This window comes from Nerophis lumbriciformis, linkage group LG32, assembly GCF_033978685.3.
Source record: "Nerophis lumbriciformis linkage group LG32, RoL_Nlum_v2.1, whole genome shotgun sequence".
NCBI lineage: Eukaryota > Metazoa > Chordata > Actinopteri > Syngnathiformes > Syngnathidae > Nerophis > Nerophis lumbriciformis.
In genome coordinates this window covers 6,796,077-6,819,408 of record NC_084579.2, presented here as the reverse complement: position 1 = coordinate 6,819,408, position 23,332 = coordinate 6,796,077, and the positions used below count along the sequence as shown (strand labels likewise).

At 43.5% G+C, this 23,332-nt stretch overlaps 1 protein-coding gene across 3 annotated transcripts in view; it reads right to left on the bottom strand.

Annotated features, from left to right (window-relative positions):
* Positions 1-23,332, bottom strand: part of fer (fer (fps/fes related) tyrosine kinase) — a 35,237-nt gene that overhangs the window by 939 nt on the left and 10,966 nt on the right. The window contains exons 2-19 of one of the 3 annotated variants that reach the window (XM_061927184.2): positions 22,267-22,385; positions 21,915-22,046; positions 21,654-21,827; positions 14,724-14,823; positions 14,456-14,639; positions 14,239-14,376; positions 14,043-14,162; positions 13,857-13,979; positions 8,312-8,510; positions 8,147-8,248; positions 7,867-8,073; positions 7,662-7,784; positions 7,523-7,579; positions 7,332-7,450; positions 5,539-5,633; positions 463-586; positions 237-391; positions 43-165 (exon numbers count right to left, since the gene is read on the bottom strand). In XM_061927184.2, coding sequence (XP_061783168.1) covers positions 43-165; positions 237-391; positions 463-586; positions 5,539-5,633; positions 7,332-7,450; positions 7,523-7,579; positions 7,662-7,784; positions 7,867-8,073; positions 8,147-8,248; positions 8,312-8,510; positions 13,857-13,979; positions 14,043-14,162; positions 14,239-14,376; positions 14,456-14,639; positions 14,724-14,823; positions 21,654-21,827; positions 21,915-22,046; positions 22,267-22,335 — 2,344 coding nt within the window. In that variant the 5' untranslated portion in view covers positions 22,336-22,385. Of the gene's footprint in view, positions 1-42; positions 166-236; positions 392-462; positions 587-5,538; positions 5,634-7,331; positions 7,451-7,522; positions 7,580-7,661; positions 7,785-7,866; positions 8,074-8,146; positions 8,511-13,856; positions 13,980-14,042; positions 14,163-14,238; positions 14,377-14,455; positions 14,640-14,723; positions 14,824-21,653; positions 21,828-21,914; positions 22,047-22,266; positions 22,386-23,332 lie in introns of all 3 variants that reach the window. The other 2 variants (XM_061927182.2, XM_061927183.2) reach the window with 2 other exon arrangements.

Sequence of the window (23,332 nt, the reverse complement as noted above, 5' to 3'; positions counted from 1 at the left end):
GTTAACGCTGGAGCGGCGACCATCGACGACGTACGGTCTCACCTTTCTCCACTTGCTCTCGAGCCTGCTGATTGGTCATTCCCGGATAAGGACACACCCCCAGGCTGAAGGTTTCCCACAGGAGAATGCCGTAGCTCCACACGTCACTCTCAGAACTGTAACGACCTGCGGGGGCACACGGCGAGACACTGTCACGTCACGGCGGTGAGACGGATGTCAGATATAAGACGTGTTACCGTAATTAAGAGCTTCCGGTGCCGTCCATTTAATGGGAATCTGTTTGAGTCCGGACGAGGAATAAACGCCGTCATCCTCCTGACGACTCATCCCGAAGTCGCTGATCTTCAACACGCTGCCCTCGCCGACCAGACAGTTCCTGGCCGCCAGGTCCCTGACACCAAGCAGAGGTGAGGGTCTCATCCGCTACATGGTCGCCATGACTACGCACATTCCACAAGTTACCTGTGGATGCAATTCTTACTCTCCAGGTACGCCATGCCCGCCGCAGCGTCCACAGAGAAACGTACGAGCTGCTTGGTCTTCAGCTCGTCCTTCTTCTTCCTCAGGAACGACAGGAAGTCTCCACCTGACGGACACCGCAGAGGCTCAGAGAGGCGCACGGCTCAAAGGCAAAGGGTGCGCTACCCGGGGGGCAGAGGTGGGTAGAGTAGCCAGAAATTGTACTCAAGTAAGAGTACTGTTACTTTAGATATTTATTACTCAAGTAAAAGTAAGGAGTAGTCACCCAAATATTTACTTGAGTAAAAGTAAAAAGTATGTTGTGAAAAAACTACTCAAGTACTGAGTAACTGATGAGTAACATACACACACACACACATATATATATATATATATATATATATATATATATATACACACATATATATACAGTATATATATATATATATATATATATATACACACACATATATATACAGTATATAATTTATATTTATTTATTTTGCCGTTTTTGTTTACATGTTAAATGTGTTTTAATGAATATACATGCATGTTTAACACATATAGATTCCTTTCTTTCATGAAGACAAGAATATAAGTTGGTGTATTACCTGATTCTGATGACTTGCATTGATTGTAATCAGACAGTAGTGCTGATAGCGTCCACGTTTTCAAATGGAGGAGAAAAAAAGTTCCTCCTTTCTGTCTAATACCACATGAAAGTGGTTGGTTTTTGGCATCTTATTTGTCCAGCTTCCATATTCGTTTTTATACACTTTACAAGAAATACATTGGCGGCAAACTCCGTAGCTTGCTAGCTTGTTTGCGCTGGCTTTCGGAGACTCTTGTTTTGAAAGCGCAGGCGCGATGGAGCGGCACTTTTATTGTGAAGACAGGAACTGTGCAGTCAGTCTTTAGGCTTTTGACGGGATGTACGGTTGAAATAAAAAAGGTTCTTTTTTCCTTCACACTTTTGATTGATTGATTGAAACTTTTATTAGTAGATTGCACAGTACAGTATATATTCCGTACAATTGACCACTAAATGGTAACACCCCAATAAGTTTTTCAACTTGTTTAAGTCAGGTCATGTGACCACCTGGCTCTGTTTGATTGGTCCAACGTCACCAGTGACTGCATCTGATTGGTGGAACGAAGTGAACGTCACCAGTGACTGTATTTGTTGAAACGCAGGCACTATGAAGGTCTGTCTGACAGACCAAAACAAACAAAGCGTGCATTAACAGATCGATAAAAATTAGTAGCGAGTAGCGAGCTGAATGTAGATAAAAGTAGCGGAGTAAAAGTAGCGTTTCCTCTCTATAAATATACTCAAGTAAAAGTAAAAGTATGTTGCATTAAAACTACTCTTAGAAGTACAATTTATCCCAAAAGTTACTCAAGTAGATGTAACGGAGTAAATGTAGCGCGTTACTACCCACCTCTGCCGGGGGGTAAGCACGGGGTGGCCCCTGGGATTTTGTGAAAATTTGAGATTTTTTCTGCCACGTAAATATAAAAAGTTATTTAAAAAATATGTCATGGATGTTAATATAGAAATAATATAGTGATGAAAGTTAAATAACGAAGTTGCGTAAACCAATTTAAGAAGGTCTAAATGCACACTCTTGGCATTCTCTCGATGAGCTTCAAGCACACCTGCATACCTGCCAACTTTTGGAATCAGAAAAACCTAGTAGCCAGGGTCCAGGGGCCGCAGGCCCCGGTAGGTCCAGGACAAAGTACTGGTGGGGGGTTCGACGCAAAATGATTGATTGCATTCAGACAGGTTAAAATGTTGCTAAAACCATCACTTTTCTATCAGTCACAGTGACTTTTCAAAACAAAAATATTACAGCAAAAATCATATGGGTTGATTGACATGTTTATTCTGTAAGCTAACTTCAATAGTTTGAAATTATTTTGACAGTTAATGCCAGTTATCCTGTCAACCTTTCACAAGACTTCAATTTGTTAATTGAAAGTATAAACAGTATAAACACTTTTTACAGTAAATAAATGGTAAAACAGTACTAAACAATTCCATAAAAAAAAAAATTGGTGTCATTATTAACTTTCTGTCCAAGCTTGTATAATCTACTGCCTTGTTCAATTGTAAAAAATATTCTGTGCCTAAAATTCACATTTCTATCACAATTATCATACTGTAAACATGGTAAGCTAACTTCATTAAAATTAATAGTCCTGTCAATAGCATGGAATTACAATTCAAATGTAGTTTTTTTGTAAGCCTTTCAAAAGAATTCAAAATATGAAAAATTAATGAAAATTAATTTAAGCCATCAGACACTTGAAAAGTGGCACATCACATCTTTAATGTAATCATTTTAACTTTTCAACAGAAATAGCACTGCAAAAATATTAAGGACATACTTCTGTATTTTGGTAGTTATGCTGTCAACATTTAACAAGATTTCTTCAACTTGGACTTGAAAGCATAAATAGTATAAACACTTTTAACAGTATAACAGTACTAAACAATTCCAATAGATAACATTGGTGTCATTACCTTTTTGTGGCTAAAATCCAAATTTAGCAACGGCATTAGACTTGTGTTTTTTTGTCCCAACGTGGTCTTTTACATCGCTAATTCCTCCGTGTCCGATCGAAAAATCTTGTCTGCACAAGGTGCAATTCGCGTAGTTTTCACCCTTTTTGGAACGGATAATTATTCCCGGATAGGCTTTTGAATATTCTTCACGGAATGACTGCAGTTTTCTTTTCGGTTTAAGACTCGTTTGCGATTTTTCTCCGACTGATTCCATGATCGTTCGCTCGTTTGGAAACAATGGACAACAGGTGCCTCGTGCTTGGCAGCGGTGCTATAAATAGCCTCGCGCATGGCATTCGGAATGGCTCGATAGGAAGTTATGGGAAGCAGTGTCGATTGTGATTGTTGTTACGCGATTTCGTGAATAAAACTTAAAAAAAAAAAAAAAAAATTTAATTAATGAAAAAACGTATTTTTTATCACTGCAACCGTAACACGGAATAAGTTGATGAAAACCGTACTAATTACGGGAAAACCGGAGTAGTTGGCAGGTATTCACCTGTGAAGTGAAAACCATTTCCGGTGACTACCTCTTGAAGCACATCGAGAGAATGCCAAGAGTGTGCAAAGCAGTAATCAGAGAAAAGGGTGGCTATTTTGAAGAAACTAGAATATAAAACATGTTTTCAGTTATTTCACCTTTTTTTGTTTAGTACATAACTCCACATGTGTTCATTCATAGTTTTGATGTGACAATCTACAATGTAAATAGTCATGAAAATAAAGAAAACGCATTGAATGAGAAGGTGTGCCCAAACCTTTGTACTGTACATGTTAATCCCATCTTTAAAAGTCAAAAACCTAATTAAGGTTTTAACATGTGGTTTTTTTTTTTATTAAAATTTCCATCAAAGTCATGTAATGTATTTCTTATAGTGCATGAAAACATATGAAGTTTGGTTTAGTTAAGGTACCAATGATTGTCACACACACACTAGGTGTGGTGAAATTTGTCCTCTGCATTTGACCCATCCCCTTGTTCACTCCCTGGGAGGTGAGGGGAGCAGTGAGCAGCAGCAGTGGCCACGCCCGGGAATCATTTTGGTGATTTAACCCCCAATTCCAACCCTTGATGCTGAGTACCAAGCAGGGAGGTAATGGCTCCCATTTTTATAGTCTTTGGTATGACTCGGCCGGGGTTTGAACTCACGACCTACCCTTCTCAGGGCGGACACTCTAACCACAAGGCCACTGAGGGTGGGGTGAGTCCTCTAGCCCAGGGGTGCTCATTACGTCGATCGCGATCTACCGGTCGATCTCGGAGGGTGTGTCAGTCGATCACCAGCCAGGCATTAAAAAAATAGTCCTAAAAATGAGCGATCATAAATCTTCACTATGACGTCACTTTCGTCACTTGATTGACATTCACGGCACCCGAGGGTCTTCTGAGATGACGCTGGCTGCTGCCAGCTCATTAAAATTACGGACTGGAAGGCGAGAAACACTTTATTTCAACAGACCCTGGCGCCGTACCTGTCGTCAAAACTCCAAAGACCGACTGCACAGTTGCACAATAAGAGCTCTGCTTCATCCTGCCTGCGCTACCAAAATAAGAGTCTCAGAAAGCTGGCGTGCACAAGCTAGCAAGCTACGGAGTTTGCCGACAATGTATTTCTTGTAAAGTGTATACAAAGGAGTACGGAAGCTGGACAAATAAGATGCCAAAAACCAACCACTTTCATGTGGTATTGTACAGAAAGGAGGACTTTTTTTTCTCCTCCATTCGAAAATGTGGACGTTATCATCACCACTGTCTGATTCCTATCAATGCAAGTCATCAGAATCAGGTAATACACCAACTTATATTCTTGTCTTCATGAAAGAAAGGAATCTATATGTGTTAAACATGCTTGTATTATCTTTAACCACCTTTAAGTTGTTAACAATATTAACTATATGTGTTAAACATGCTTGCATTATCTATAAACACCTTTAACTTGTTAACAATATTAACTATATGTATTAAACATACTTGTATTATCATTAAACACCTTTAATGTATTAACAATATTAACTATATGTGTTAAACATGCTTGCATTATCATTAAACACCTTTAACTTGTTAACAAAAACATATAATAAATAAATGATAAATGGGTTATACTTGTATAGCGCTTTTCTACCTTCAAGGTACTCAAAGCGCTTTGACACTATTTCCACATTCACCCATTCACACACACATTCACACACTGATGGCGGGAGCTGCCATGCAAGGCGCTAATCAGCACCCATCAGGAGCAAGGGGTGAAGTGTCTTGCCCAAGGACACAACGGACGTGACTAGGATGGTAGAAGGTGGGGATTGAACCCCAGTAACCAGCAACCCTCCGATTGCTGGCACGGCCACTCTACCAACTTCGCCACGCCGTCCATAAATAAGTAAATATAAATGATATATATGAATGAGGTAGATCCCCACGACTTGATCAATTGAAAAGTAGCTCGCCTGCAGAAAAAGTGTGAGCACCCCTGCTCTAGCCCTTTGGCCCGCAATTTGGCGCCACCTACCTGGAACCAGCTCCATGACGATGTAGATGGGCTGCCTCTGAGTGCAGATGCCAATCAGCTTGACGATGTTGGAGTGGTCGTACTGTTTGAGGATCCTGAACACAGCACACAAGACAAGTTCACACTTTGCTTATGTGGACTAGGGATGTCCCGATCCGATATTTGGATCGGATCGGCTGCCGATATTTGCCAAAAATTGCGTATCGGCAAGGCATGGGAAAATGCCGATCCAGATCCAGTTTAAAAAAAAACTCCGGTCCGTGTTTTCCAACGCACCTATTTAAATAATACATTCCACTTTTCTGCTGCTCCGTAATTTCCGTTCCGCATTTTCCAGCACACCTTCAACACATCCACAATTCTCTCGCAGTTGCTTTCAGCTGCTGGCATTACACAACAGGCTCTTCTCACTCTTTCCTGGGTCTCCCTCTCACAGACAGCAAGCGCACCTTCTTACACACGTCACATACTGTCACGTCATATGTCACATACGTATACGTCCTCTCCCAGCAGAGAGCGAGGTAGCGGCATGGCTAACGTTAGCTGTGATGCTAGCGCAGCCGCTAAGGTGCGCGCCTGCTCAAGCGTCCTCTGCGCACGGCAAATCTATGCCACGCACAAAATCAAATAAAAAAATAAGCGCATAACAATTTTCGACACACGGACACGACAGAGACAACAGTTTTCGTCATCATTGTTCAAATATTGTGACGTCTGTCGAGACGCTTATCTCCATTCGGTGCCACACGTCCAGACTCCACACCATCAAAATGGCAAAAATGTCCACATCAACACCGTATGAAAAAATTAGTGATTTTTTTAGTTGTGATTTCCTTCTCTGCATGAAATTTTAAAAGTAGCATATATTAATGCAGTATGAAGAAGAATGTTTTAATGTAGACATGCAAGCCTTGAAATAACATTTTGAAAATCAAGACTACAATTCCTGCAAATGGGTGCATTTCTACCCTATATTTTAACTTTAGATTTATTCTCATATCAAACTCTTTTGGCTGTCTTTTTGACACTTACATCAGGCGCCCCCCTCCACACCCTGGATTATAAATAATGTAAATAATTCAATGTGATTATCTTGTGTGATGACTGTATTATGATGATAGTATATATCTGATAGTATATATCTGTATCATGAATCAATTTAAGTGGACCCCGACTTAAACAAGTTGAAAAACTTATTGGGGTGTTACCATTTAGTGGTCAATTGTACGGAATATGTACTTCACTGTGCAACCTACTAATAAAAGTCTCAATCAATCAATCAAAACACATAGAATCATCATACTGCTGTGATTATATGCATCAAGTGTTCATTCAAGGCTAAGGCAAAATATCGAGATATATTTTGTGTATCGCAATATGGCCTTAAAATATGGCAATATTAAAAAAAGGCCATATCGCCCAGCCCTAGTTCAATGATGCCATTTCTGTTTGTCATGTATAATTGTGTCTATTTTGTGTTTATCCTTCAATAAACAGGTCAGTTTCTTGTTACCAACCATTGTGTATTATTCAAACTCCCCTAATTCAGCTGGCTAGTTGTTATCAAGAGTACTAAAACCCTTTTCAACATGATTCTGACAACTAAGTAGGCTAAATAACTTTAAACTTTAATACATGCTCGGATAGGCCAGTATCGGTCAGTATCGGTATCGGTCAGTATCGGTATCGGATCGGAAATGCAAAAACAATATCGGTATCGGATCGGAAGTGCAAAAACCTGGATCGGGACATCCCTAATGTGGACTGATGGAAAAAGAGATGGCGGCGTTCACCTGGCTTCTGACAAGAAGCGAATCTTGAGTTCTGGAGGTAAATCTTCCTTACAGGTTTTGACGGCCACTGGCGTTTTGTCCCGGAGCAACGTCCCTTTGAACACCTCGCCAAAGTTACCCTGTTAAATCGGACAGAGCGGAATGTGACGCGACACATAGGAGAGGACAGATCAAACAGGAAGTGACATCACCTTTCCCAGTAGCTCGCCCAGCGCAACGTCCTCGTGGTTAAGGATCCATTTTTTATCCTACGCAGACAGGGTGAACAGTCGTCAGTCATACATGAAGGGAATCACATGGGGGCCGTGCTGGTGCTGTGTGAGTGGTTGCCTTGACGACGGGGTTGAGGAGCACCACGCCGGACTTTTTGGTGATGAGCTGCTTGGTGGAGAAGTGGTGCTCGATGAGCTGGGGGATGGTGGCGAAGCCCGTGCCCTCAAAGCGGTACTGACTCTAACAGAGCGAGAGAGAGAGACTCCAGTCAAGCAACCACAGCGAATGGCGTCCCCAGGTGGGTGTGGCCTATTCCACCTACATCGGCATACTGGATGATGAAGTGTCGTCGCTGCTCGTCGGAAAACACCGACAGGACATACTCGCCCGGTTTGCCGTGGCTCTCCCGCACTAAAAAGTCGCCCTGCTGCCTGAGTAGCTCTTGGGCCTCGGTGCGAGGAATGGCACCGTGATACCACTCCTGCTCCGCCAGGGGGCGCTCCGATGATGGAATGACTTCGAAGAAGTGCTGTCGGGACACAAAAGAGGCATGATGTGAAACGCCTCACCAGCCGCGGCGAGGGGACGGAGAAAGCGCTCACCGACGACGACGATGAGCCCAACATGGCTTTCGGCGAGCGAATCATTCCAGCCAGGGAGTGACGCAGCGTGTCAAAACGCGAGCCCTTCTCCTTGCTTTTGTCCTGAAACGCGGGTTTTATTTTGAAAAGCTTACTGCGGTCGGAGGCGAACAAAAAAATGCTTACAGCGGAGCTGACGGAGCGAGTCTCGTCCTCGTAGGGGAGAGTGACGGCCGGCGGGGGTGGGGGCGGCGAGGCGGCGGCGGCCATCTTGGTGTCCATCAGGGCCTTTTGCGAGGAGAGGCGGGCTTCCGAGCTGCGCAGCGATTGGACGGTTTGACGGAGCTCGAGCAGCGACAGTTGCTGACTGAGGAGGAGGACGCAGCTGAAAACGAGAGACAAGCAGACCGTCAAAACACACACACACACACACTATTGACCCCGCTACTTAAAAAACAATTATTTAAACCTTCCCGTACTGACCCCGCATTTATGACTTGGCACGATCATGGTATCACCACTGTGAAAGACGGAGTGTTCTCATCCTTCACTGAACTCTCTTCCAAATACGATTTGCCGAACTCCCACCTTTTTCGTTTCTTTCAGGCGAGGGACTTCGTAAAGAAGCAGTTCCCACACTTTCCAAATCGTCCTCCGGAAACTCTTATAGATACATTGTTATCTTTGAGCCCTAATCATAAAAAATGTATCTCCGTGTTATATACCTCCTTAAGTTCAGTTGCTCCAAACTCTCTATCAGTGATAAGAGCCTCGTGGGAGAGCGATCTTAATACCAACATATCCGATCAACACTGGAACTCGGCCCTGAAACTGGTTCACTCCTCAATATGTGCCCGTCATAGTCTCATCCAATGCAAAGTAATCCATAAAATTCACTACACTAACTCAAAACTATCCAAAATCTACCCCACTGTTAGCAATACCTGCAATAGATGCAAACAATCTCCGGCTGATCACGTCCATATGTTCTGGTCCTGCTCTAAACTATGTTCCTTTTGGGAGGACATTTTTGACACAATTGGAAAAGCATACGGTCAAAACTTTCCTCCCAACCCATTATCAGCCATTTTTGGCGTATGCCCCGATAACATGTGCCCGGTACCACTAAAACGCGCTGTTGCTTTTACGACCCTGCTGGCCAGGCGATTGATCTTGTTTAATTGGAAGCTGGCTCCCCCCCATCACACGGCCGTTGGATTAGAGAGGTTCTCTACAATCTAAAACTGGAAAAACTTAGGTTTTCGCTAAAGGGCTCGGTTCAAGCATTTGAAAGCTCATGGAGCCCTTTTTTTGCTGTATGTCAACTCTCTTGACCTATGCCCAGACGCAGATGAGGAATAATCTCCCTTTTATTTATTAGTATTATTTTATTCTATTTTTTATTTTTATTATATATTATTATTATTATTATTAATTTTTATTTTACTTTATTATTATTATTATATATATATATTTTTTATATATATCTGTCTGTCTCTGGCCGCACATGTGTGTGTGTGTGTGTGAGAATGTGTCTGTCTTTGTCGTCTTACTTGTTACATAATTGTGCCATTTGTCCCTCGTTAGTGGGACCTGAGTGGGGTGGGAGGGTGAGTGGGGTGGGTGGTTTGGGTTTTAAGGGAAAGGGTGTGAATCATTTACTGACTTTAAAATTGTACTGTTTTGACTTGCACTTTTTTCTGTCTATTTGAAAATGCCAATAAAAAAAGTTGGGAAAAAAACCCCAAAAAAACCACACACACACACACACACACACACACATTCTTGTATTTGTTACCTTCTTGAGACCTACGAAAAATGACCTACCTCTTTAGGACCACCTTTTCTAGATATATAAAGATTTGTGTTTACAACATTAATAATATATACATACTATGCAAATATAAAAAAGGTAAGCTATAATTTTTTTGTTTGTAATTGTTCTTTAATCTTCATTATTTACTTCAAGTTTTTACAGTATGTCTCTATATACATATTTAATTTTTTTAATAAATTTTGGCCAAAGGGGGCGTATTTCAATTTCTTACGCACACTTGTTATTACATATGTTGACCAGAGGGGGGGCTGTTAGAATAATTATGTATATATTATCACACAACTTTATGCTTAAGGGCCTTTGCTATAAATTATTGTCAATTGTGCTGAAGTGGTATTTTTATTTCTGTGCAAAGCTGGCAATCCAAAAGATTGCCAGCCGTCTCTATCAGTGTTGTGTCCAGACTCGGCCTGCTGACTGCCAAGGCCGAACATCGGGTACCGGGACGCAGACAAAGCAGAGACGGGGCGATAGCACCAGCGTCAACACATTTTCATTTTTGTATAATCACATACCTGCCAACTTTTGAAATCAGAAAAACCTAGTAGCCAGGGTCCAGGGGCCGCAGGCCCCGGTAGGTCCAGGACAAAGTCCTGGTGGGGGGTTCAGGTTCCCGACGCGAAATGATTATTAGCATTCAGACAGGTTAAAATGTTGCTAAAACCATCACTTTTCTATCAGTCACAGTGACTTTTCAAAACAAAAATATTACAGCAAAAATCATATTTTTTGGCGATTTTCGAGTCGGGAAACATTTTCCGAAATAACTGTCCCATGTGATCAGCCAGTGCGATTGGAAGTCCATGCTCAATTATTGCCTCCGTAAATAAAACTTCGGCATTTATCACATCCAAAGAATCTGTTTGGGCGACGAAAAACGTTGAAAGTTTCTTGTCTGCACAAGGTGCAATTCGCGTAGTTTTCACCCTTTTTGGAACGGATAATTATTCTCGGATAGGCTTTTGAATATTCTTCACGGAATGACTGCAGTTTTCTTTTCGGTTTAAGACTCGTTTGCGATTTTTCTCCGGCTGATTCCATGATCGTTCGCTCGTTTGGAAACAATGGCAACTGGTGCCTCGTGCTTGGCAGCGGTGCTATAAATAGCCTCGCGCATGGCATTCGGAATGGCTCGATAGGAAGTTACGGGAAGCAGTGTCGATTGTCATTGTTGTTACGCGATTTCGTGAATAAAACTTTTAAAACTTTTTTTTTTTTTTAATTAATGAAAAACCGTATTTTTTATCACTGCAACCGTAACCCGGAATAGGTTGATGAAACCGTACTAATTACGGGAAAACCGGAGTAGTTGGCAGGTATGTAATCATATATTGTGTCTAACTGGAGTTGTCGAGATTACCCCCTTCCCTCAGCGACAGCTTCAGTGATGTAACAGGGACCTTCCAAACAAAGAGAGGAAGCACGCGGGCTGGACTTTTAGAACGTAGTTTGGAACTGTAACTAGAATACAGCCCAAAACACGTGTCTCCTCATGAGCTAAATTGAACTCTGTCTCTGCATGATTCCTTGCTTCTTGTCTGATTAATAGATGTCATCAGTGTTTCAACCTGACAGGGGCACATTAAATTTTTTACACACACTTGTTAATTCATATGTTGACCAGAGGGGGAGCACTTTTAAAAGCGACACAGTCAATTTGAAAAATCTCTCTTTTTTTGGGACCACCCTCATTTTGATAGATTTCACCACCAGAGGTGCAAATGAGACATTCTCTATTAGATGCAATGGTTTTCCGTATTGGGACCATGACTTCGGTCCTGGACATCGGGGGCGGTACCTCTCGATTGGCAGACCGGGGTGGTGGTTCCTCTCTTTAAGAAGGGGAACCGGAGGGTGTGTTCTAACTATCGTGGGATCACACTCCTCAGCCTTCCCGGTAAGGTCTATTCAGGTGTACTGGAGAGGAGGCTACGCCGGATAGTCGAACCTCGGATTCAGGAGGAACAGTGTGGTTTTCGTCCTGGTCGTGGAACTGTGGACCAGCTCTATACTCTCGGCAGGGTCCTTGAGGGTGCATGGGAGTTTGCCCAACCAGTCTACATGTGTTTTGTGGACTTGGAGAAGGCATTCGACCGTGTCCCTCGGGAAGTCCTGTGGGGAGTGCTCAGAGAGTATGGGGTATCGGACTGTCTGATTTTGGCGGTCCGCTCCCTGTATGATCAGTGTCAGAGCTTGGTCCGCATTGCCGGCAGTAAGTCGGACACGTTTCCAGTGAGGGTTGGACTCCGCCAAGGCTGCCCTTTGTCACCCATTCTGTTCATAACTTTTATGGACAGAATTTCTAGGCGCAGTCAAGGCGTTGAGGGGATCTGGTTTGGTGGCTGCAGGATTAGGTCTCTGCTTTTTGCAGATGTTGTGGTCCTGATGGCTTCATCTGGCCAGGATCTTCAGCTCTCGCTGGATCGGTTCGCAGCCGAGTGTGAAGCGACTGGGATGAGAATCAGCACCTCCAAGTCCGAGTCCATGGTTCTCGCCCGGAAAAGGGTGGAATGCCATCTTCGGGTTGGGGAGGAGACCCTGCCCCAAGTGGAGGAGTTCAAGTACCTCGGAGTCTTGTTCACGAGTGAGGGAAGAGTGGATCGTGAGATCGACAGGCGGATCGGTGCGGCATCTTCAGTAATGCGGACGCTGTATCGATCCGTTGTGGTGAAGAAGGAGCTGAGCAGGAAGGCAAAGCTCTCAATTTACCGGTCGATCTACGTTCCCATCCTCACCTATGGTCATGAGCTTTGGGTTATGACCGAAAGGACAAGATTACGGGTACAAGCGGCCGAAATTAGTTTCCTCCGCCGGGTGGCAGGGCTCTCCCTTAGAGATAGGGTGAGAAGCTCTGTCATCCGGGGGGAGCTCAAAGTAAAGCCGCTGCTCCTCCACATCGAGAGGAGCCAGATGAGGTGGTTCGGGCATCTGGTCAGGATGCCACCCGATCGCCTCCCTCGGGAGGTGTTTAGGGCACGTCCGACCGGTAGGAGGCCACGGGGAAGACCCAGGACACGCTGGGAAGACTATGTCTCCCGGCTGGCCTGGGAACGCCTCGGGATCCCCCGGGAGGAGCTGGACGAAGTGGCTGGGGAGAGGGAAGTCTGGGCTTCCCTGCTTAGGCTGCTGCCCCCGCGACCCGACCTCGGATAAGCGGAAGAAGATGGATGGATGGATGGATGGTATTTTTATTTCTGTGCAAAGCTGGCAATCCAAAAGATTGCCAGCCGTCTCTATCAGTGTTGTGTCCAGACTCGGCCTGCTGACCGCCAAGGCAGAACATCGGGTACCGGGACGCAGACAAAGCAGAGACGGGGCGATAGCACCAGCGTCAACACATTTGCATTTTTGTATAATCATATATTGTGTCTAACTGGAGTTGTCGAGATTACCCCCTTCCCTCAGCGACAGCTTCAGTGATGTAACAGGGACCTTCCAAACACAGAGGAAGCACGCGGGTTGGACTTTTAGAACGTAGTTTGGAACTGTAACTAGAATACAGCCCAAAACATGTGTCTCCTCATGAGCTAAACTGAACTCTCTCTGCATGATTCCTTGCTTCTTGTCTGATTAATAGATGTCATCAGTGTTTGAACCTTACAGAGGCACATTACACTTGTTAATTCATATGTTGACCAGAGGGGGAGCACTTTTAAAAGCGACACAGTCAATTTGAAAAATCTCTCATTTTTGGGACCACCCTCATTTTGATAGATTTCACCACCAGGGGTGCAAATGAGACATTCTCTATTAGATGCAATGGTTTTCCGTATTGGGACCATGACTTCGGTCCTAACTTGTTCACCAATCCTAATATGGAAGGTACTTTTCCTTGTTGGTGTCTCAAGAAGGGTAGAAATACAAGAACACAAACACACACACACACACACTGACTCGCTCTTCCTTTCAGTGTTCTGTTGACTGGTTTGAATCTTCAAGTCCATGTCGTCCACCAGCGCCTCTTTGGTCCTCAGGTTCTGCTGAGTCAGCGCCAGCTCCTCCGTCGCAGAGGACAACCTAAAGACAGGGGGAAGTTTGAGACCTTCCGGAAAGGAAGACGATTAGGGGGCGTGGCCTCACATGGTTTGCAGACTGTCGGCCGTCAAAGTGTTCCAGAGGATCTCATTGGCCGGCAGGTTGTCCGTCTCATCCAACAGAGACGTGTCGAACTCCACAGTGGCCTCTGGGACCTCTGGAGACCTGTCACACGCACATGCACAGTCAGCGCCTCAAGACAGGAAGCGGAAGAGGATGTGCCCGCCGTCTCCATGGCGACCTGTAGGCATCGATGAAGTGCTGGTACTCGTCAAGCGGGTCGATCTGCTGAACGGATGTGGAAATCTCTTGATGAACTTTAACGACTTCCTCTGTCAGAAGACTGCTGATCTCACAGTACTCCTCCAGAATGTTCTTTCTGCACACACACACACACACACACAAACTCACTATCAGGCTCCACTGCTCATTGTTGGCAGCGTGGTGACGTCACCCACAGAGCGAGCGTCATGTCCTCCTGCATCCTCTGCAGGGCGTCGAGCAAAGCGGGCGCCGCACGCCGCTGGTACTCTTCCTGTTGCGTCTGCGCACCGCACACCGCCACCACGTACTGGTTGTGCAGGTTGTGTAACTTGGCCGTCGCTTTGTCGTAACGCTCGTGAGCTCGCTCCGCCTCCCGGCCTGCAATACATCAATCACGATAGTTGCTGACAAGAGTTCCATAGACCTTTCAGTGCTCGTGACGTTGACAGAATAAGAGCAAACCTTTACTGAGAGCTTCTCGATATTTCTCTTTGGCATTGTTGGCGTCCCGGCTCAGCTGACGATACGTGGACTTCAGCTTGTCCAGGTCACTCCTAGTAACCTAGCAAAAACAACCGTGTCACTGAAAGTCGAGCAGGGCTTAATTTTCGCACGCACGGTTGTTGTTGTCAGTCAAAGGTTTGGATTTCTAGGCAGAGTCGTGGACACGGCGGAGAGGGTGTACGTCTCGGGGGGATAAAGGTTGCGTCACTGCTGTTTGCAGATGATGTGGTCCTGATGGCACCATCAGTTCGTGACCTTCTGCTCTCACTGGATCGGTTCGCAGCCCAGTGTTCACACTGCAAAAACTAAAATCTAAGTAAGATTAAATATCTCAAATAAGGGTGATATTTGGTTATTTTCTGTCTGATGAGATAATTATTTTCACTAAGCAGATTTTACGTTAGAGTGTTTTACTTGTTTTAAGGGTTTTGCATACCTGCCAACTTTTGAAATCAGAAAAACCTAGTAGCCAGGGTCCAGGCTATTTATCAAAATGATTGATTGCATTCAGACAGGTTAAAATGTTGCTAAAACCATCACTTTTCTATCAGTCACAGTGACTTTTCAAAACAAAAATATTACAGCAAAAATCATATGGGTTGATTGACATGTTTATTCTGTAAGCTAACTTCAATAGTTTGAAATTATTTTGACAGTTAATGCCAGTTATCCTGTCAACCTTTCACAAGACTTCAATTTGTTAATTGAAAGTATAAACAGTATAAACACTTTTTACAGTAAACAAATGGTAAAACAGTACTAAACAATTCCATTAAAAAAAAAATTGGTGTCATTATTAACTTTCTGTCCAAGCTTGTATAATCTACTGCCTTGTTCAATTGTAAAAAATATTCTGTGCCTAAAATTCACATTTCTATCACAATTATCATACTGTAAACATGGTAAGCTAACTTCATTAAAATGAATAGTCCTGTCAATAGCATGGAATTACAATTCAAATGTAGTTTTTTTGTAAGCCTTTCAAAAGAATTCAAAATATGAAAAATTAATGAAAATTAATTTAAGCCATCAGACACTTGAAAAGTGGCACATCACATCTCTAATGTAATCATTTTAACTTTTCAACAGAAATAGCACTGCAAAAATATTAAGGACATACTTCTGTATTTTGGTAGTTATGCTGTCAACATTTAACAAGATTTCTTCAACTTGGACTTGAAAGCATAAATAGTATAAACACTTTTAACAGTATGACAGTACTAAACAATTCCAATAGATAACATTGGTGTCATTACCTTTTTGTGGCTAAAATCAAAATTTAGCAACGGCATTAGACTTGTGTTTTTTTGTCCCAACGTGGTCTTTTACATCGCTAATTCCTCCGTGTCCGATCGAAAAATCTTGTCTGCACAAGGTGCAATTCGCGTAGTTTTCACCCTTTTTGGAACGGATAATTATTCCCGGATAGGCTTTTGAATATTCTTCACGGAATGACTGCAGTTTTCTTTTCGGTTTAAGACTCGTTTGCGATTTTTCTCCGGCTGATTCCATGATCGTTCGCTCGTTTGGAAACAATGGGCAACAGGTGCCTCGTGCTTGGCAGCGGTGCTATAAATAGCCTCGCGCATGGCATTCGGAATGGCTCGATAGGAAGTTACGGGAAGCAGTGTCGATTGTCATTGTTGTTACGCGATTTCGTGAATAAAACTTAAAAAAAAAAAAAAAAGTTTAATTAATGAAAAACCGTATTTTTTAATCACTGCAACCGTAACCCGGAATAGGTTGATGAAAACCGTACTAATTACGGGAAAACCGGAGTAGTTGGCAGGTATGGTTTTGGTCCTAAATGATCTCAGTAAGATATTACAGCTTGTTGCTGAGATTTGATGACCTATATTGAGTAAAACATGCTTGAAACTAGAATATCAAGTGTTGCAAAGCTGTGTCATCAACACTCACAAGTATAAAACTACCTTTTTAAAGTAAAAATGTCTTATTTCAAGCATGAAATAAAAAAATCATGACTTTGACACAATTGTGTCTCATAATTAAAACAGATGACAGCCAAATGGACTTTGCTGTTTTATTTTCAATGAAACAATACAATAGACGTACTCATATAGTAGTACAGTTGTTATTAGTGAGAATATACTTATTTTAAAAGGTATTTTTGGGTTCATTGAGGTTAGCTAATTTGACTTGTTTTGGAAAGTCTTGACAAGCCAAATTGTATTGTTCTATTGGCAGATAAATTTGCTTAGTTCAAATAAAATACCTCTAATTTTTGTATTTTTTTATTCTTGTTTTTGAACACTGACTTTTTGCAGTGCAGCGAATGGAATGAGGATCAGCATCTCCAAATCTGAGGCCATGGTTCTCAGCAGGAAACCGATGGTTTGTTCAGTCCAGGTAGAGAACGAGACTCTGTGCCAGGTGGAGGAGTTTAAGTATCTCGGGGTCTTGTTCACGAGTGAGGGAAAGATGGAGAAGGAAATCAGCCGGAGAATGGGAGCAGCTGGGGCAGTCCAAAGTCGGGACCCGGGGTGCATCGGTTGGGGACGCGCTGCTGACCTGTCTCCTGCTGGCCCCACTATGGACTGGACTCTCACTATTATGTTAGATCCACTATGGACTGGACTCTCACTATTATGTTAGATCCACTATGGACTGGACTCTCACACTATTATGTTAGATCCACTATGGACTGGACTCTCACTATTATGTTAGATCCACTATGGACTGGACTCTCACACTATTATGTTAGATCCACTATGGACTGGACTCTCACTATTATGTTAGATCCACTATGGACTGGACTCTCACACTATTATGTTAGATCCACTATGGACTGGACTCTCACTATTATGTTAGATCCACTATGGACTGGACTCTCACACTATTATGTTAGATCCACTATGGACTGGACTCTCACTATTATATTAGATCCACTATGGACTGGACTCACACTATTATATTAGATCCACTATAGACTGGACTCTCACACTATTATGTTAGATCCACTATGGACTGGACTCTCACTATTATATTAGATCCACTATGGACTGGGCTCACACTATTATGTTAGATCCACTTTGGACTGGACTCTCACACTATTATGTTAGATCCACTATGGACTGGACTCTCACACTATTATGTTAGATCCACTATGGACTGGACTCTCACACTATTATGTTAGATCCACTATGGACTGGACTCTCACACTATTATGTTAGATCCACTATGGACTGGACTCTCACACTATTATGTTAGATCCACTATGGACTGGACTCTCACACTATTATGTTAGATCCACTATGGACTGGACTCTCACTATTATGTTAGATCCACTATGGACTGGACTCTCACACTATTATGTTAGATCCACTTTGGACTGGACTCTCACACTATTATGTTAGATTCACTATGGACTGGACTCTCACTATTATGTTAGATCCACTACGGACTGGACTCTCACACTATTATGTTAGATCCACTATGGACTGGACTCTCACTATTATGTTAGATCCACTATGGACTGGCTTCTCACTATTATGTTAGATCCACTATGGACTGGACACTCACACTATTATGTTAGATCCACTATGGACTGGACTCTCACACTACTATGTTAGATCCACTATGGACTGGACTCTCACACTATTATGTTAGATCCACTATGGACTGGACTCTCACTATTATGTTAGATCCACTATGGACTGGACTCTCACTATTATGTTAGATCCACTATGGACTGGACTCTCACACTATTATGTTAGATCCACTATGGACTGGACTCTCACTATTATGTTAGATCCACTATGGACTGGACTCTCACAATATTATGCTAGATCCACTCGACTTGCATGTTATGTTGCAATGTTACTCCATTGCACCAGTCGCCCAGGGGGGGGTCCAAAAAACATCTGCGGTCCCCTCCAAGGTTTCTCATTATCCCATTGGGTTGAGTTTTTCCTTGCTCTGATGTGGGATCTGAGCCAAGGATGTCGTTGTGGCTTGTGCAGCCCTTTGAGACACTTGTGATTTAGGGCTATATAAGTAAACATTGATTGATTGATTGATTGATGCAGTCTCTCTGCTGCACTGTTGTGACGAAACGAGAGCTGAGCCAGAAGACAAAGCTCTCGGTCTACCGAGCTATCTACATTCCTACTCTCACCTATGGTCATGAAGTGTGGGTCATGACCGAAAGAATAAGATTGCGGATACAAGCGGCCGAAATGAGTTTCCTCAGAAGGGTGGCTGGCATGTCCCTTCGAGATAGGGTGAGAAGTTCAATCATCCGAGAGAGACTCAAGGTAGAGCCGCTCGCTGCTCCTTCGCTTGGAAAGGAGCCGGCTTAGGTGGTTCGGGCATGTCGTGCGGATCCCTCACGAGCGTCTCCCTAGGGCAGGGGTCGGCAACCCGCGGCTCCGGAGCCGCATGCGGCTCTTTGATCACTCTGATGTGGCTCAGCAGCTTACTTGCTGAACCCCCCAATTTTACCGTGAGACTTCCAGATTTCAGTGCCTCTCGCAGAAAACTCCCGGGATTAATATTCACCGATTTTCACCCTTACGGCTATAATAAGGGCGTGCCATGATGGTACAACATTTGGCGCCCTCTACAGTCTGTATTAACAGCGTGCCAGCCCAACACTTGTTATACAATATACATCTTCTGCTTGCACACGTACTTGACAGCAAGGCATACTTGGTCAACAGCCACACAGGTTACACTGACGGTGACCATATAAAACAACTTTAAGACTCTTACTAATAATGCGCCACACTTTGAACCAAAACCAAACAAGAATGACAAACACATTTCGGGAGAACATCTGCACCTTAACACAACATAAACACAACAGAACAAACACCCAGAATCCCATGCAGCCCTGACTCTTCCGGGCTACATTATACACCCCTGCTACCACCAAACCCCGCCCCCACCCCAACCCTGGTAGCGGGGGTGTGTATATAGTAGCCCGGAAGAGTTAGGGCTGCATGGGATTCTGGGTATTTGTCCTGTTGTGTTTATGTTGTGTTACGGTGCAGATGTTCTCTCAAAATGTGTTTATCATTCTTGTTTGGTGTGGGTTCACAGTGTGGCGCATTATTAGTAAGAGTGTTAAAGTTTTTTTTTATACCGCAACCGTCAGTGTGGTTGTTGAGCAAGTATGCCTTGCTGTCACCTACGAGAGATAGCGGAAGCCCCATTCAACATGTGGCTGATCAGGCACACTGATTGTAGTGGGCGCTATACGCTGTACCATCACGGCACGCATGACGCCGCCAACCGCTATTCATTCAAAACCCGCGTGCCGCACTAGCTTAAAAATTCCATAAAAAGGCGTGGGCATTGTGTCTGAGACCCCTGGTTTATACATAGCACAAAGCAAAAAAAAAAACTTTGTATGCAGTGTTATTAGGGCCCGCAATGGCCCATTGCAAAAGGACTCCCAAAGGGAGTCCTTATGCAATGGGACATAAGGACCTATTGTTATTGTAAGGTTTTATTCTTTATTCTTTATTATTCTTCCGCCGCCTCTTCGAGCACTAATTTGACCCACTTAACATGCTTCAAAACTCACCATATTTGACCCACACATCAGGACCTGCGAAAATTGTCTTTTAATAAAAAAAAAAACAACTGCAAAAATCAAAATTGCGCTCTAGCGCCCCCTAGGAAAAAAAAAACTAGACTGCCTGTCACTCCCACTAGGAAGGTCGGAAAGACATGAAACAAAATCCTCTATGTAGGTCTGACTCAGACCTAACTTTCATAATGGTACATTCTCGGGCTAAAATCAACAGGAAGTTGGTAATTCCCCCTTCAAGACAAAAAAGTACTAAAAACAGTCACTTTTGCATCTTTGAGCTGTAATTTGACCCCCTTAAGATGCTTCAAAACTCAACGAACTGAACACACACATCAGGACTGGCTAAAACTGTTATCTAATGAAAAAACCTAACCCCAAATCTAAAAATTGTGCTCTACAGCAATTTTTTAATAAAACGCACAAAAAACTGCTCCTCGGATTAAAAATCTGACAAAACTGCCTGTAACTCCCACTGGGAAGGTCGGAGAGACATGAAACAAAAACCTCTCCGTAGGTCTCACTTAGACCTACATTTCATAAATTGACAACCCCCAGCAAAAATCAACAGGAAGTTTGCTATTCCCCCTTCAAAACAATTTTTTTGTAAAAACCGGTCACCTTCCTTCAAAAACGAACTCCTCTGAGCGTGTTTGTCGTTTCGCCTTCAAACTAACACAGGAGAGAGATTGAACCCTTGTGATTACAACAACAGAAGCGCTTTTTAATTAACTGCTCTGGTTTTGATTTTATGACCCTTCAAAGACCCGCTGCGCTGATGCTGCTGCACTGCTGTTTTTTTAAGATGGCTGCTTAAAAGCAGGAAGCACCAACGTGCCCACACAATGCAGACAAGGTAGGTACACTAGACAAAAGTCTTGGGACACTTCAGACTACAAGTACACAAAAGTATTGGGACACTTAGGACTAGCACCTGCCAAATACGCGGGCCCGAACAACGCTGCTTGCAGCTTTAATTTCATTTAAAATTTCAAAAGTTTTTGCGGCTCCCATTGTTTTCTATCATTTGTGAAACTGGTCAAAATGGCTCTTTGACTGGTAAAGGTTGCCGACCCCTGCCCTAGGGAGGTCCTCGTTGCACGTCCCACTGGGAGGAGACCCCGGGGCAGGCCAAGGACCAGATGGGGAGATTCCATCTCCTCTCTGGCCTGGGAACACTTTGGAATCCCCCAGGAGAAAGTTGCTAATGTTGCTCTGGAAAGGAGAGTCTGGGGGTCTGTGCTGGAGCTGTTGTCCCCGCGACCCCATTCTGGATAAGCGGTTGAAGATGGATGGATGGAGTCAAAGGTTTGTGTTAATTCCCGACAGACCTTGTGGTTGTGGCTCTCCAGCAGCTGATGAAGACTCTGGTAACTCTTCTTCACGTGCTGCTTGTCTCGGATCAGCGTGGCGAGGCGGTGCAGAGGACCCGAGTTGAGGTCGTCGGCGTGGCTCCTCATGACACGACCCAGCACCTCCGTCTGTCGCACCACCTGCGACCAAGACTGACAACACGCACACAGACGGTGTCGTCAGAGGCGCCAGACACGGCGTGGCAAAGAGGGAACAAAGGCCGTGTGACCATCATCAACCTTGCTGACGGTGCTGACGTAGTCTGCCGCTTCATGTTTTTCCATCTGCTGAGTCATGTTGAGCAGCAGGGCGGCGTATTCTTTATCGCTCTTCACGCGCAGGGTCATGAAACGTTTGACGGCCTCCAGCAGCTGGAAGACAACATCCTGGTCACACCCACTGACTGACATGACTTAGTTTGGAAACGCCACCTGCACGTTTTGTCCTCGTCTGCTTATTCATGATTGAACTAGAATCCAATTGGATTTATTCATTTAATGGCAATACTCATCATCCTTTCACAATTAGTTCATCAATTGGATTCTTTTAAGTAGACACTTTGTTCCAGTTGTAGAGAGAAGACATTGGTACCTTTAATTCCCAATCCTGCAGCTTCAGCAATCCCTCGTGGGAATTTCTCAGATCCCGACCAAAGCCCATCTTGTGTCAGCAAATTTAGCGGTCAAGAGAGGAAAGATTGCATGATCCTACTGCGGAGAGAGACAAGAAATCACACAAAAAAGAAATCATAAAATGAGGTTTCTGAATTGAATGACATTCTTGATATTGCAATTGTCATTCAAACATACTGTGCGGTTTGATTAGTCCTCACAGCGGAAGTGTAAGAATGATGATGATTTCAATTGATCACATTTGTTTCAACACTTTGCAAAGCAATTTAAAACTTGCAATGACAAACTGTCACTCGTTAAATCAGTGGTTCTTAACCTTGTTGGAGGTACCGAACCCCACCAGTTTAATATGCGCATTCACCGAACCCTTCTTTAGTGAAAAAATAAAAATAAATACATTTTCTAATTCAAGACAAAGTTATATGTTTTTGGTAACACTTTATTATGGGGAACATATTCTAAGTAACAAAAAATAAATTTAGAGTTATTTGGTTAGGGTTAGGGTCAGGTTTAGAGGGTTAGGGTTATAATAAGGCCATGCCGAATAAGGCATTAATAAGTACTTAATAATGACTAGTTAAGAGCCAATATGTTACTAATTTACATGTTACAGGCATTTGATTTGACCACAAAGAAAAAGACTGAAAACATTTCCGGGGGTCTGGGGGGACGAAGGCCCCCAGCCAAGTCCAGGGGACAAGGGGGGCAATGAAGTGAAGTGAAGTGAAGTGAATTATATTTATATAGCGCTTTTCTCTAGTGACTCAAAGCGCTTTACATAGTGAAAACCCAATATCTAAGTTACATTTAAACCAGTGTGGGTGGCACTGGGAGCAGGTGGGTAAAGTGTCTTGCCCAAGGACACAACGGCAGTGACTAGGATGGCGGAAGCGGGGATCGAACCTGCAACCCTCAGGTTGATGGCACGGCCACTCTACCAACCGAGCTATGCCCCCCGAAGCTCCTGGTTTTTCACTAATTTAACATGCTAAAATTAACAAAGACAGCACCATTTGAAGAAAATA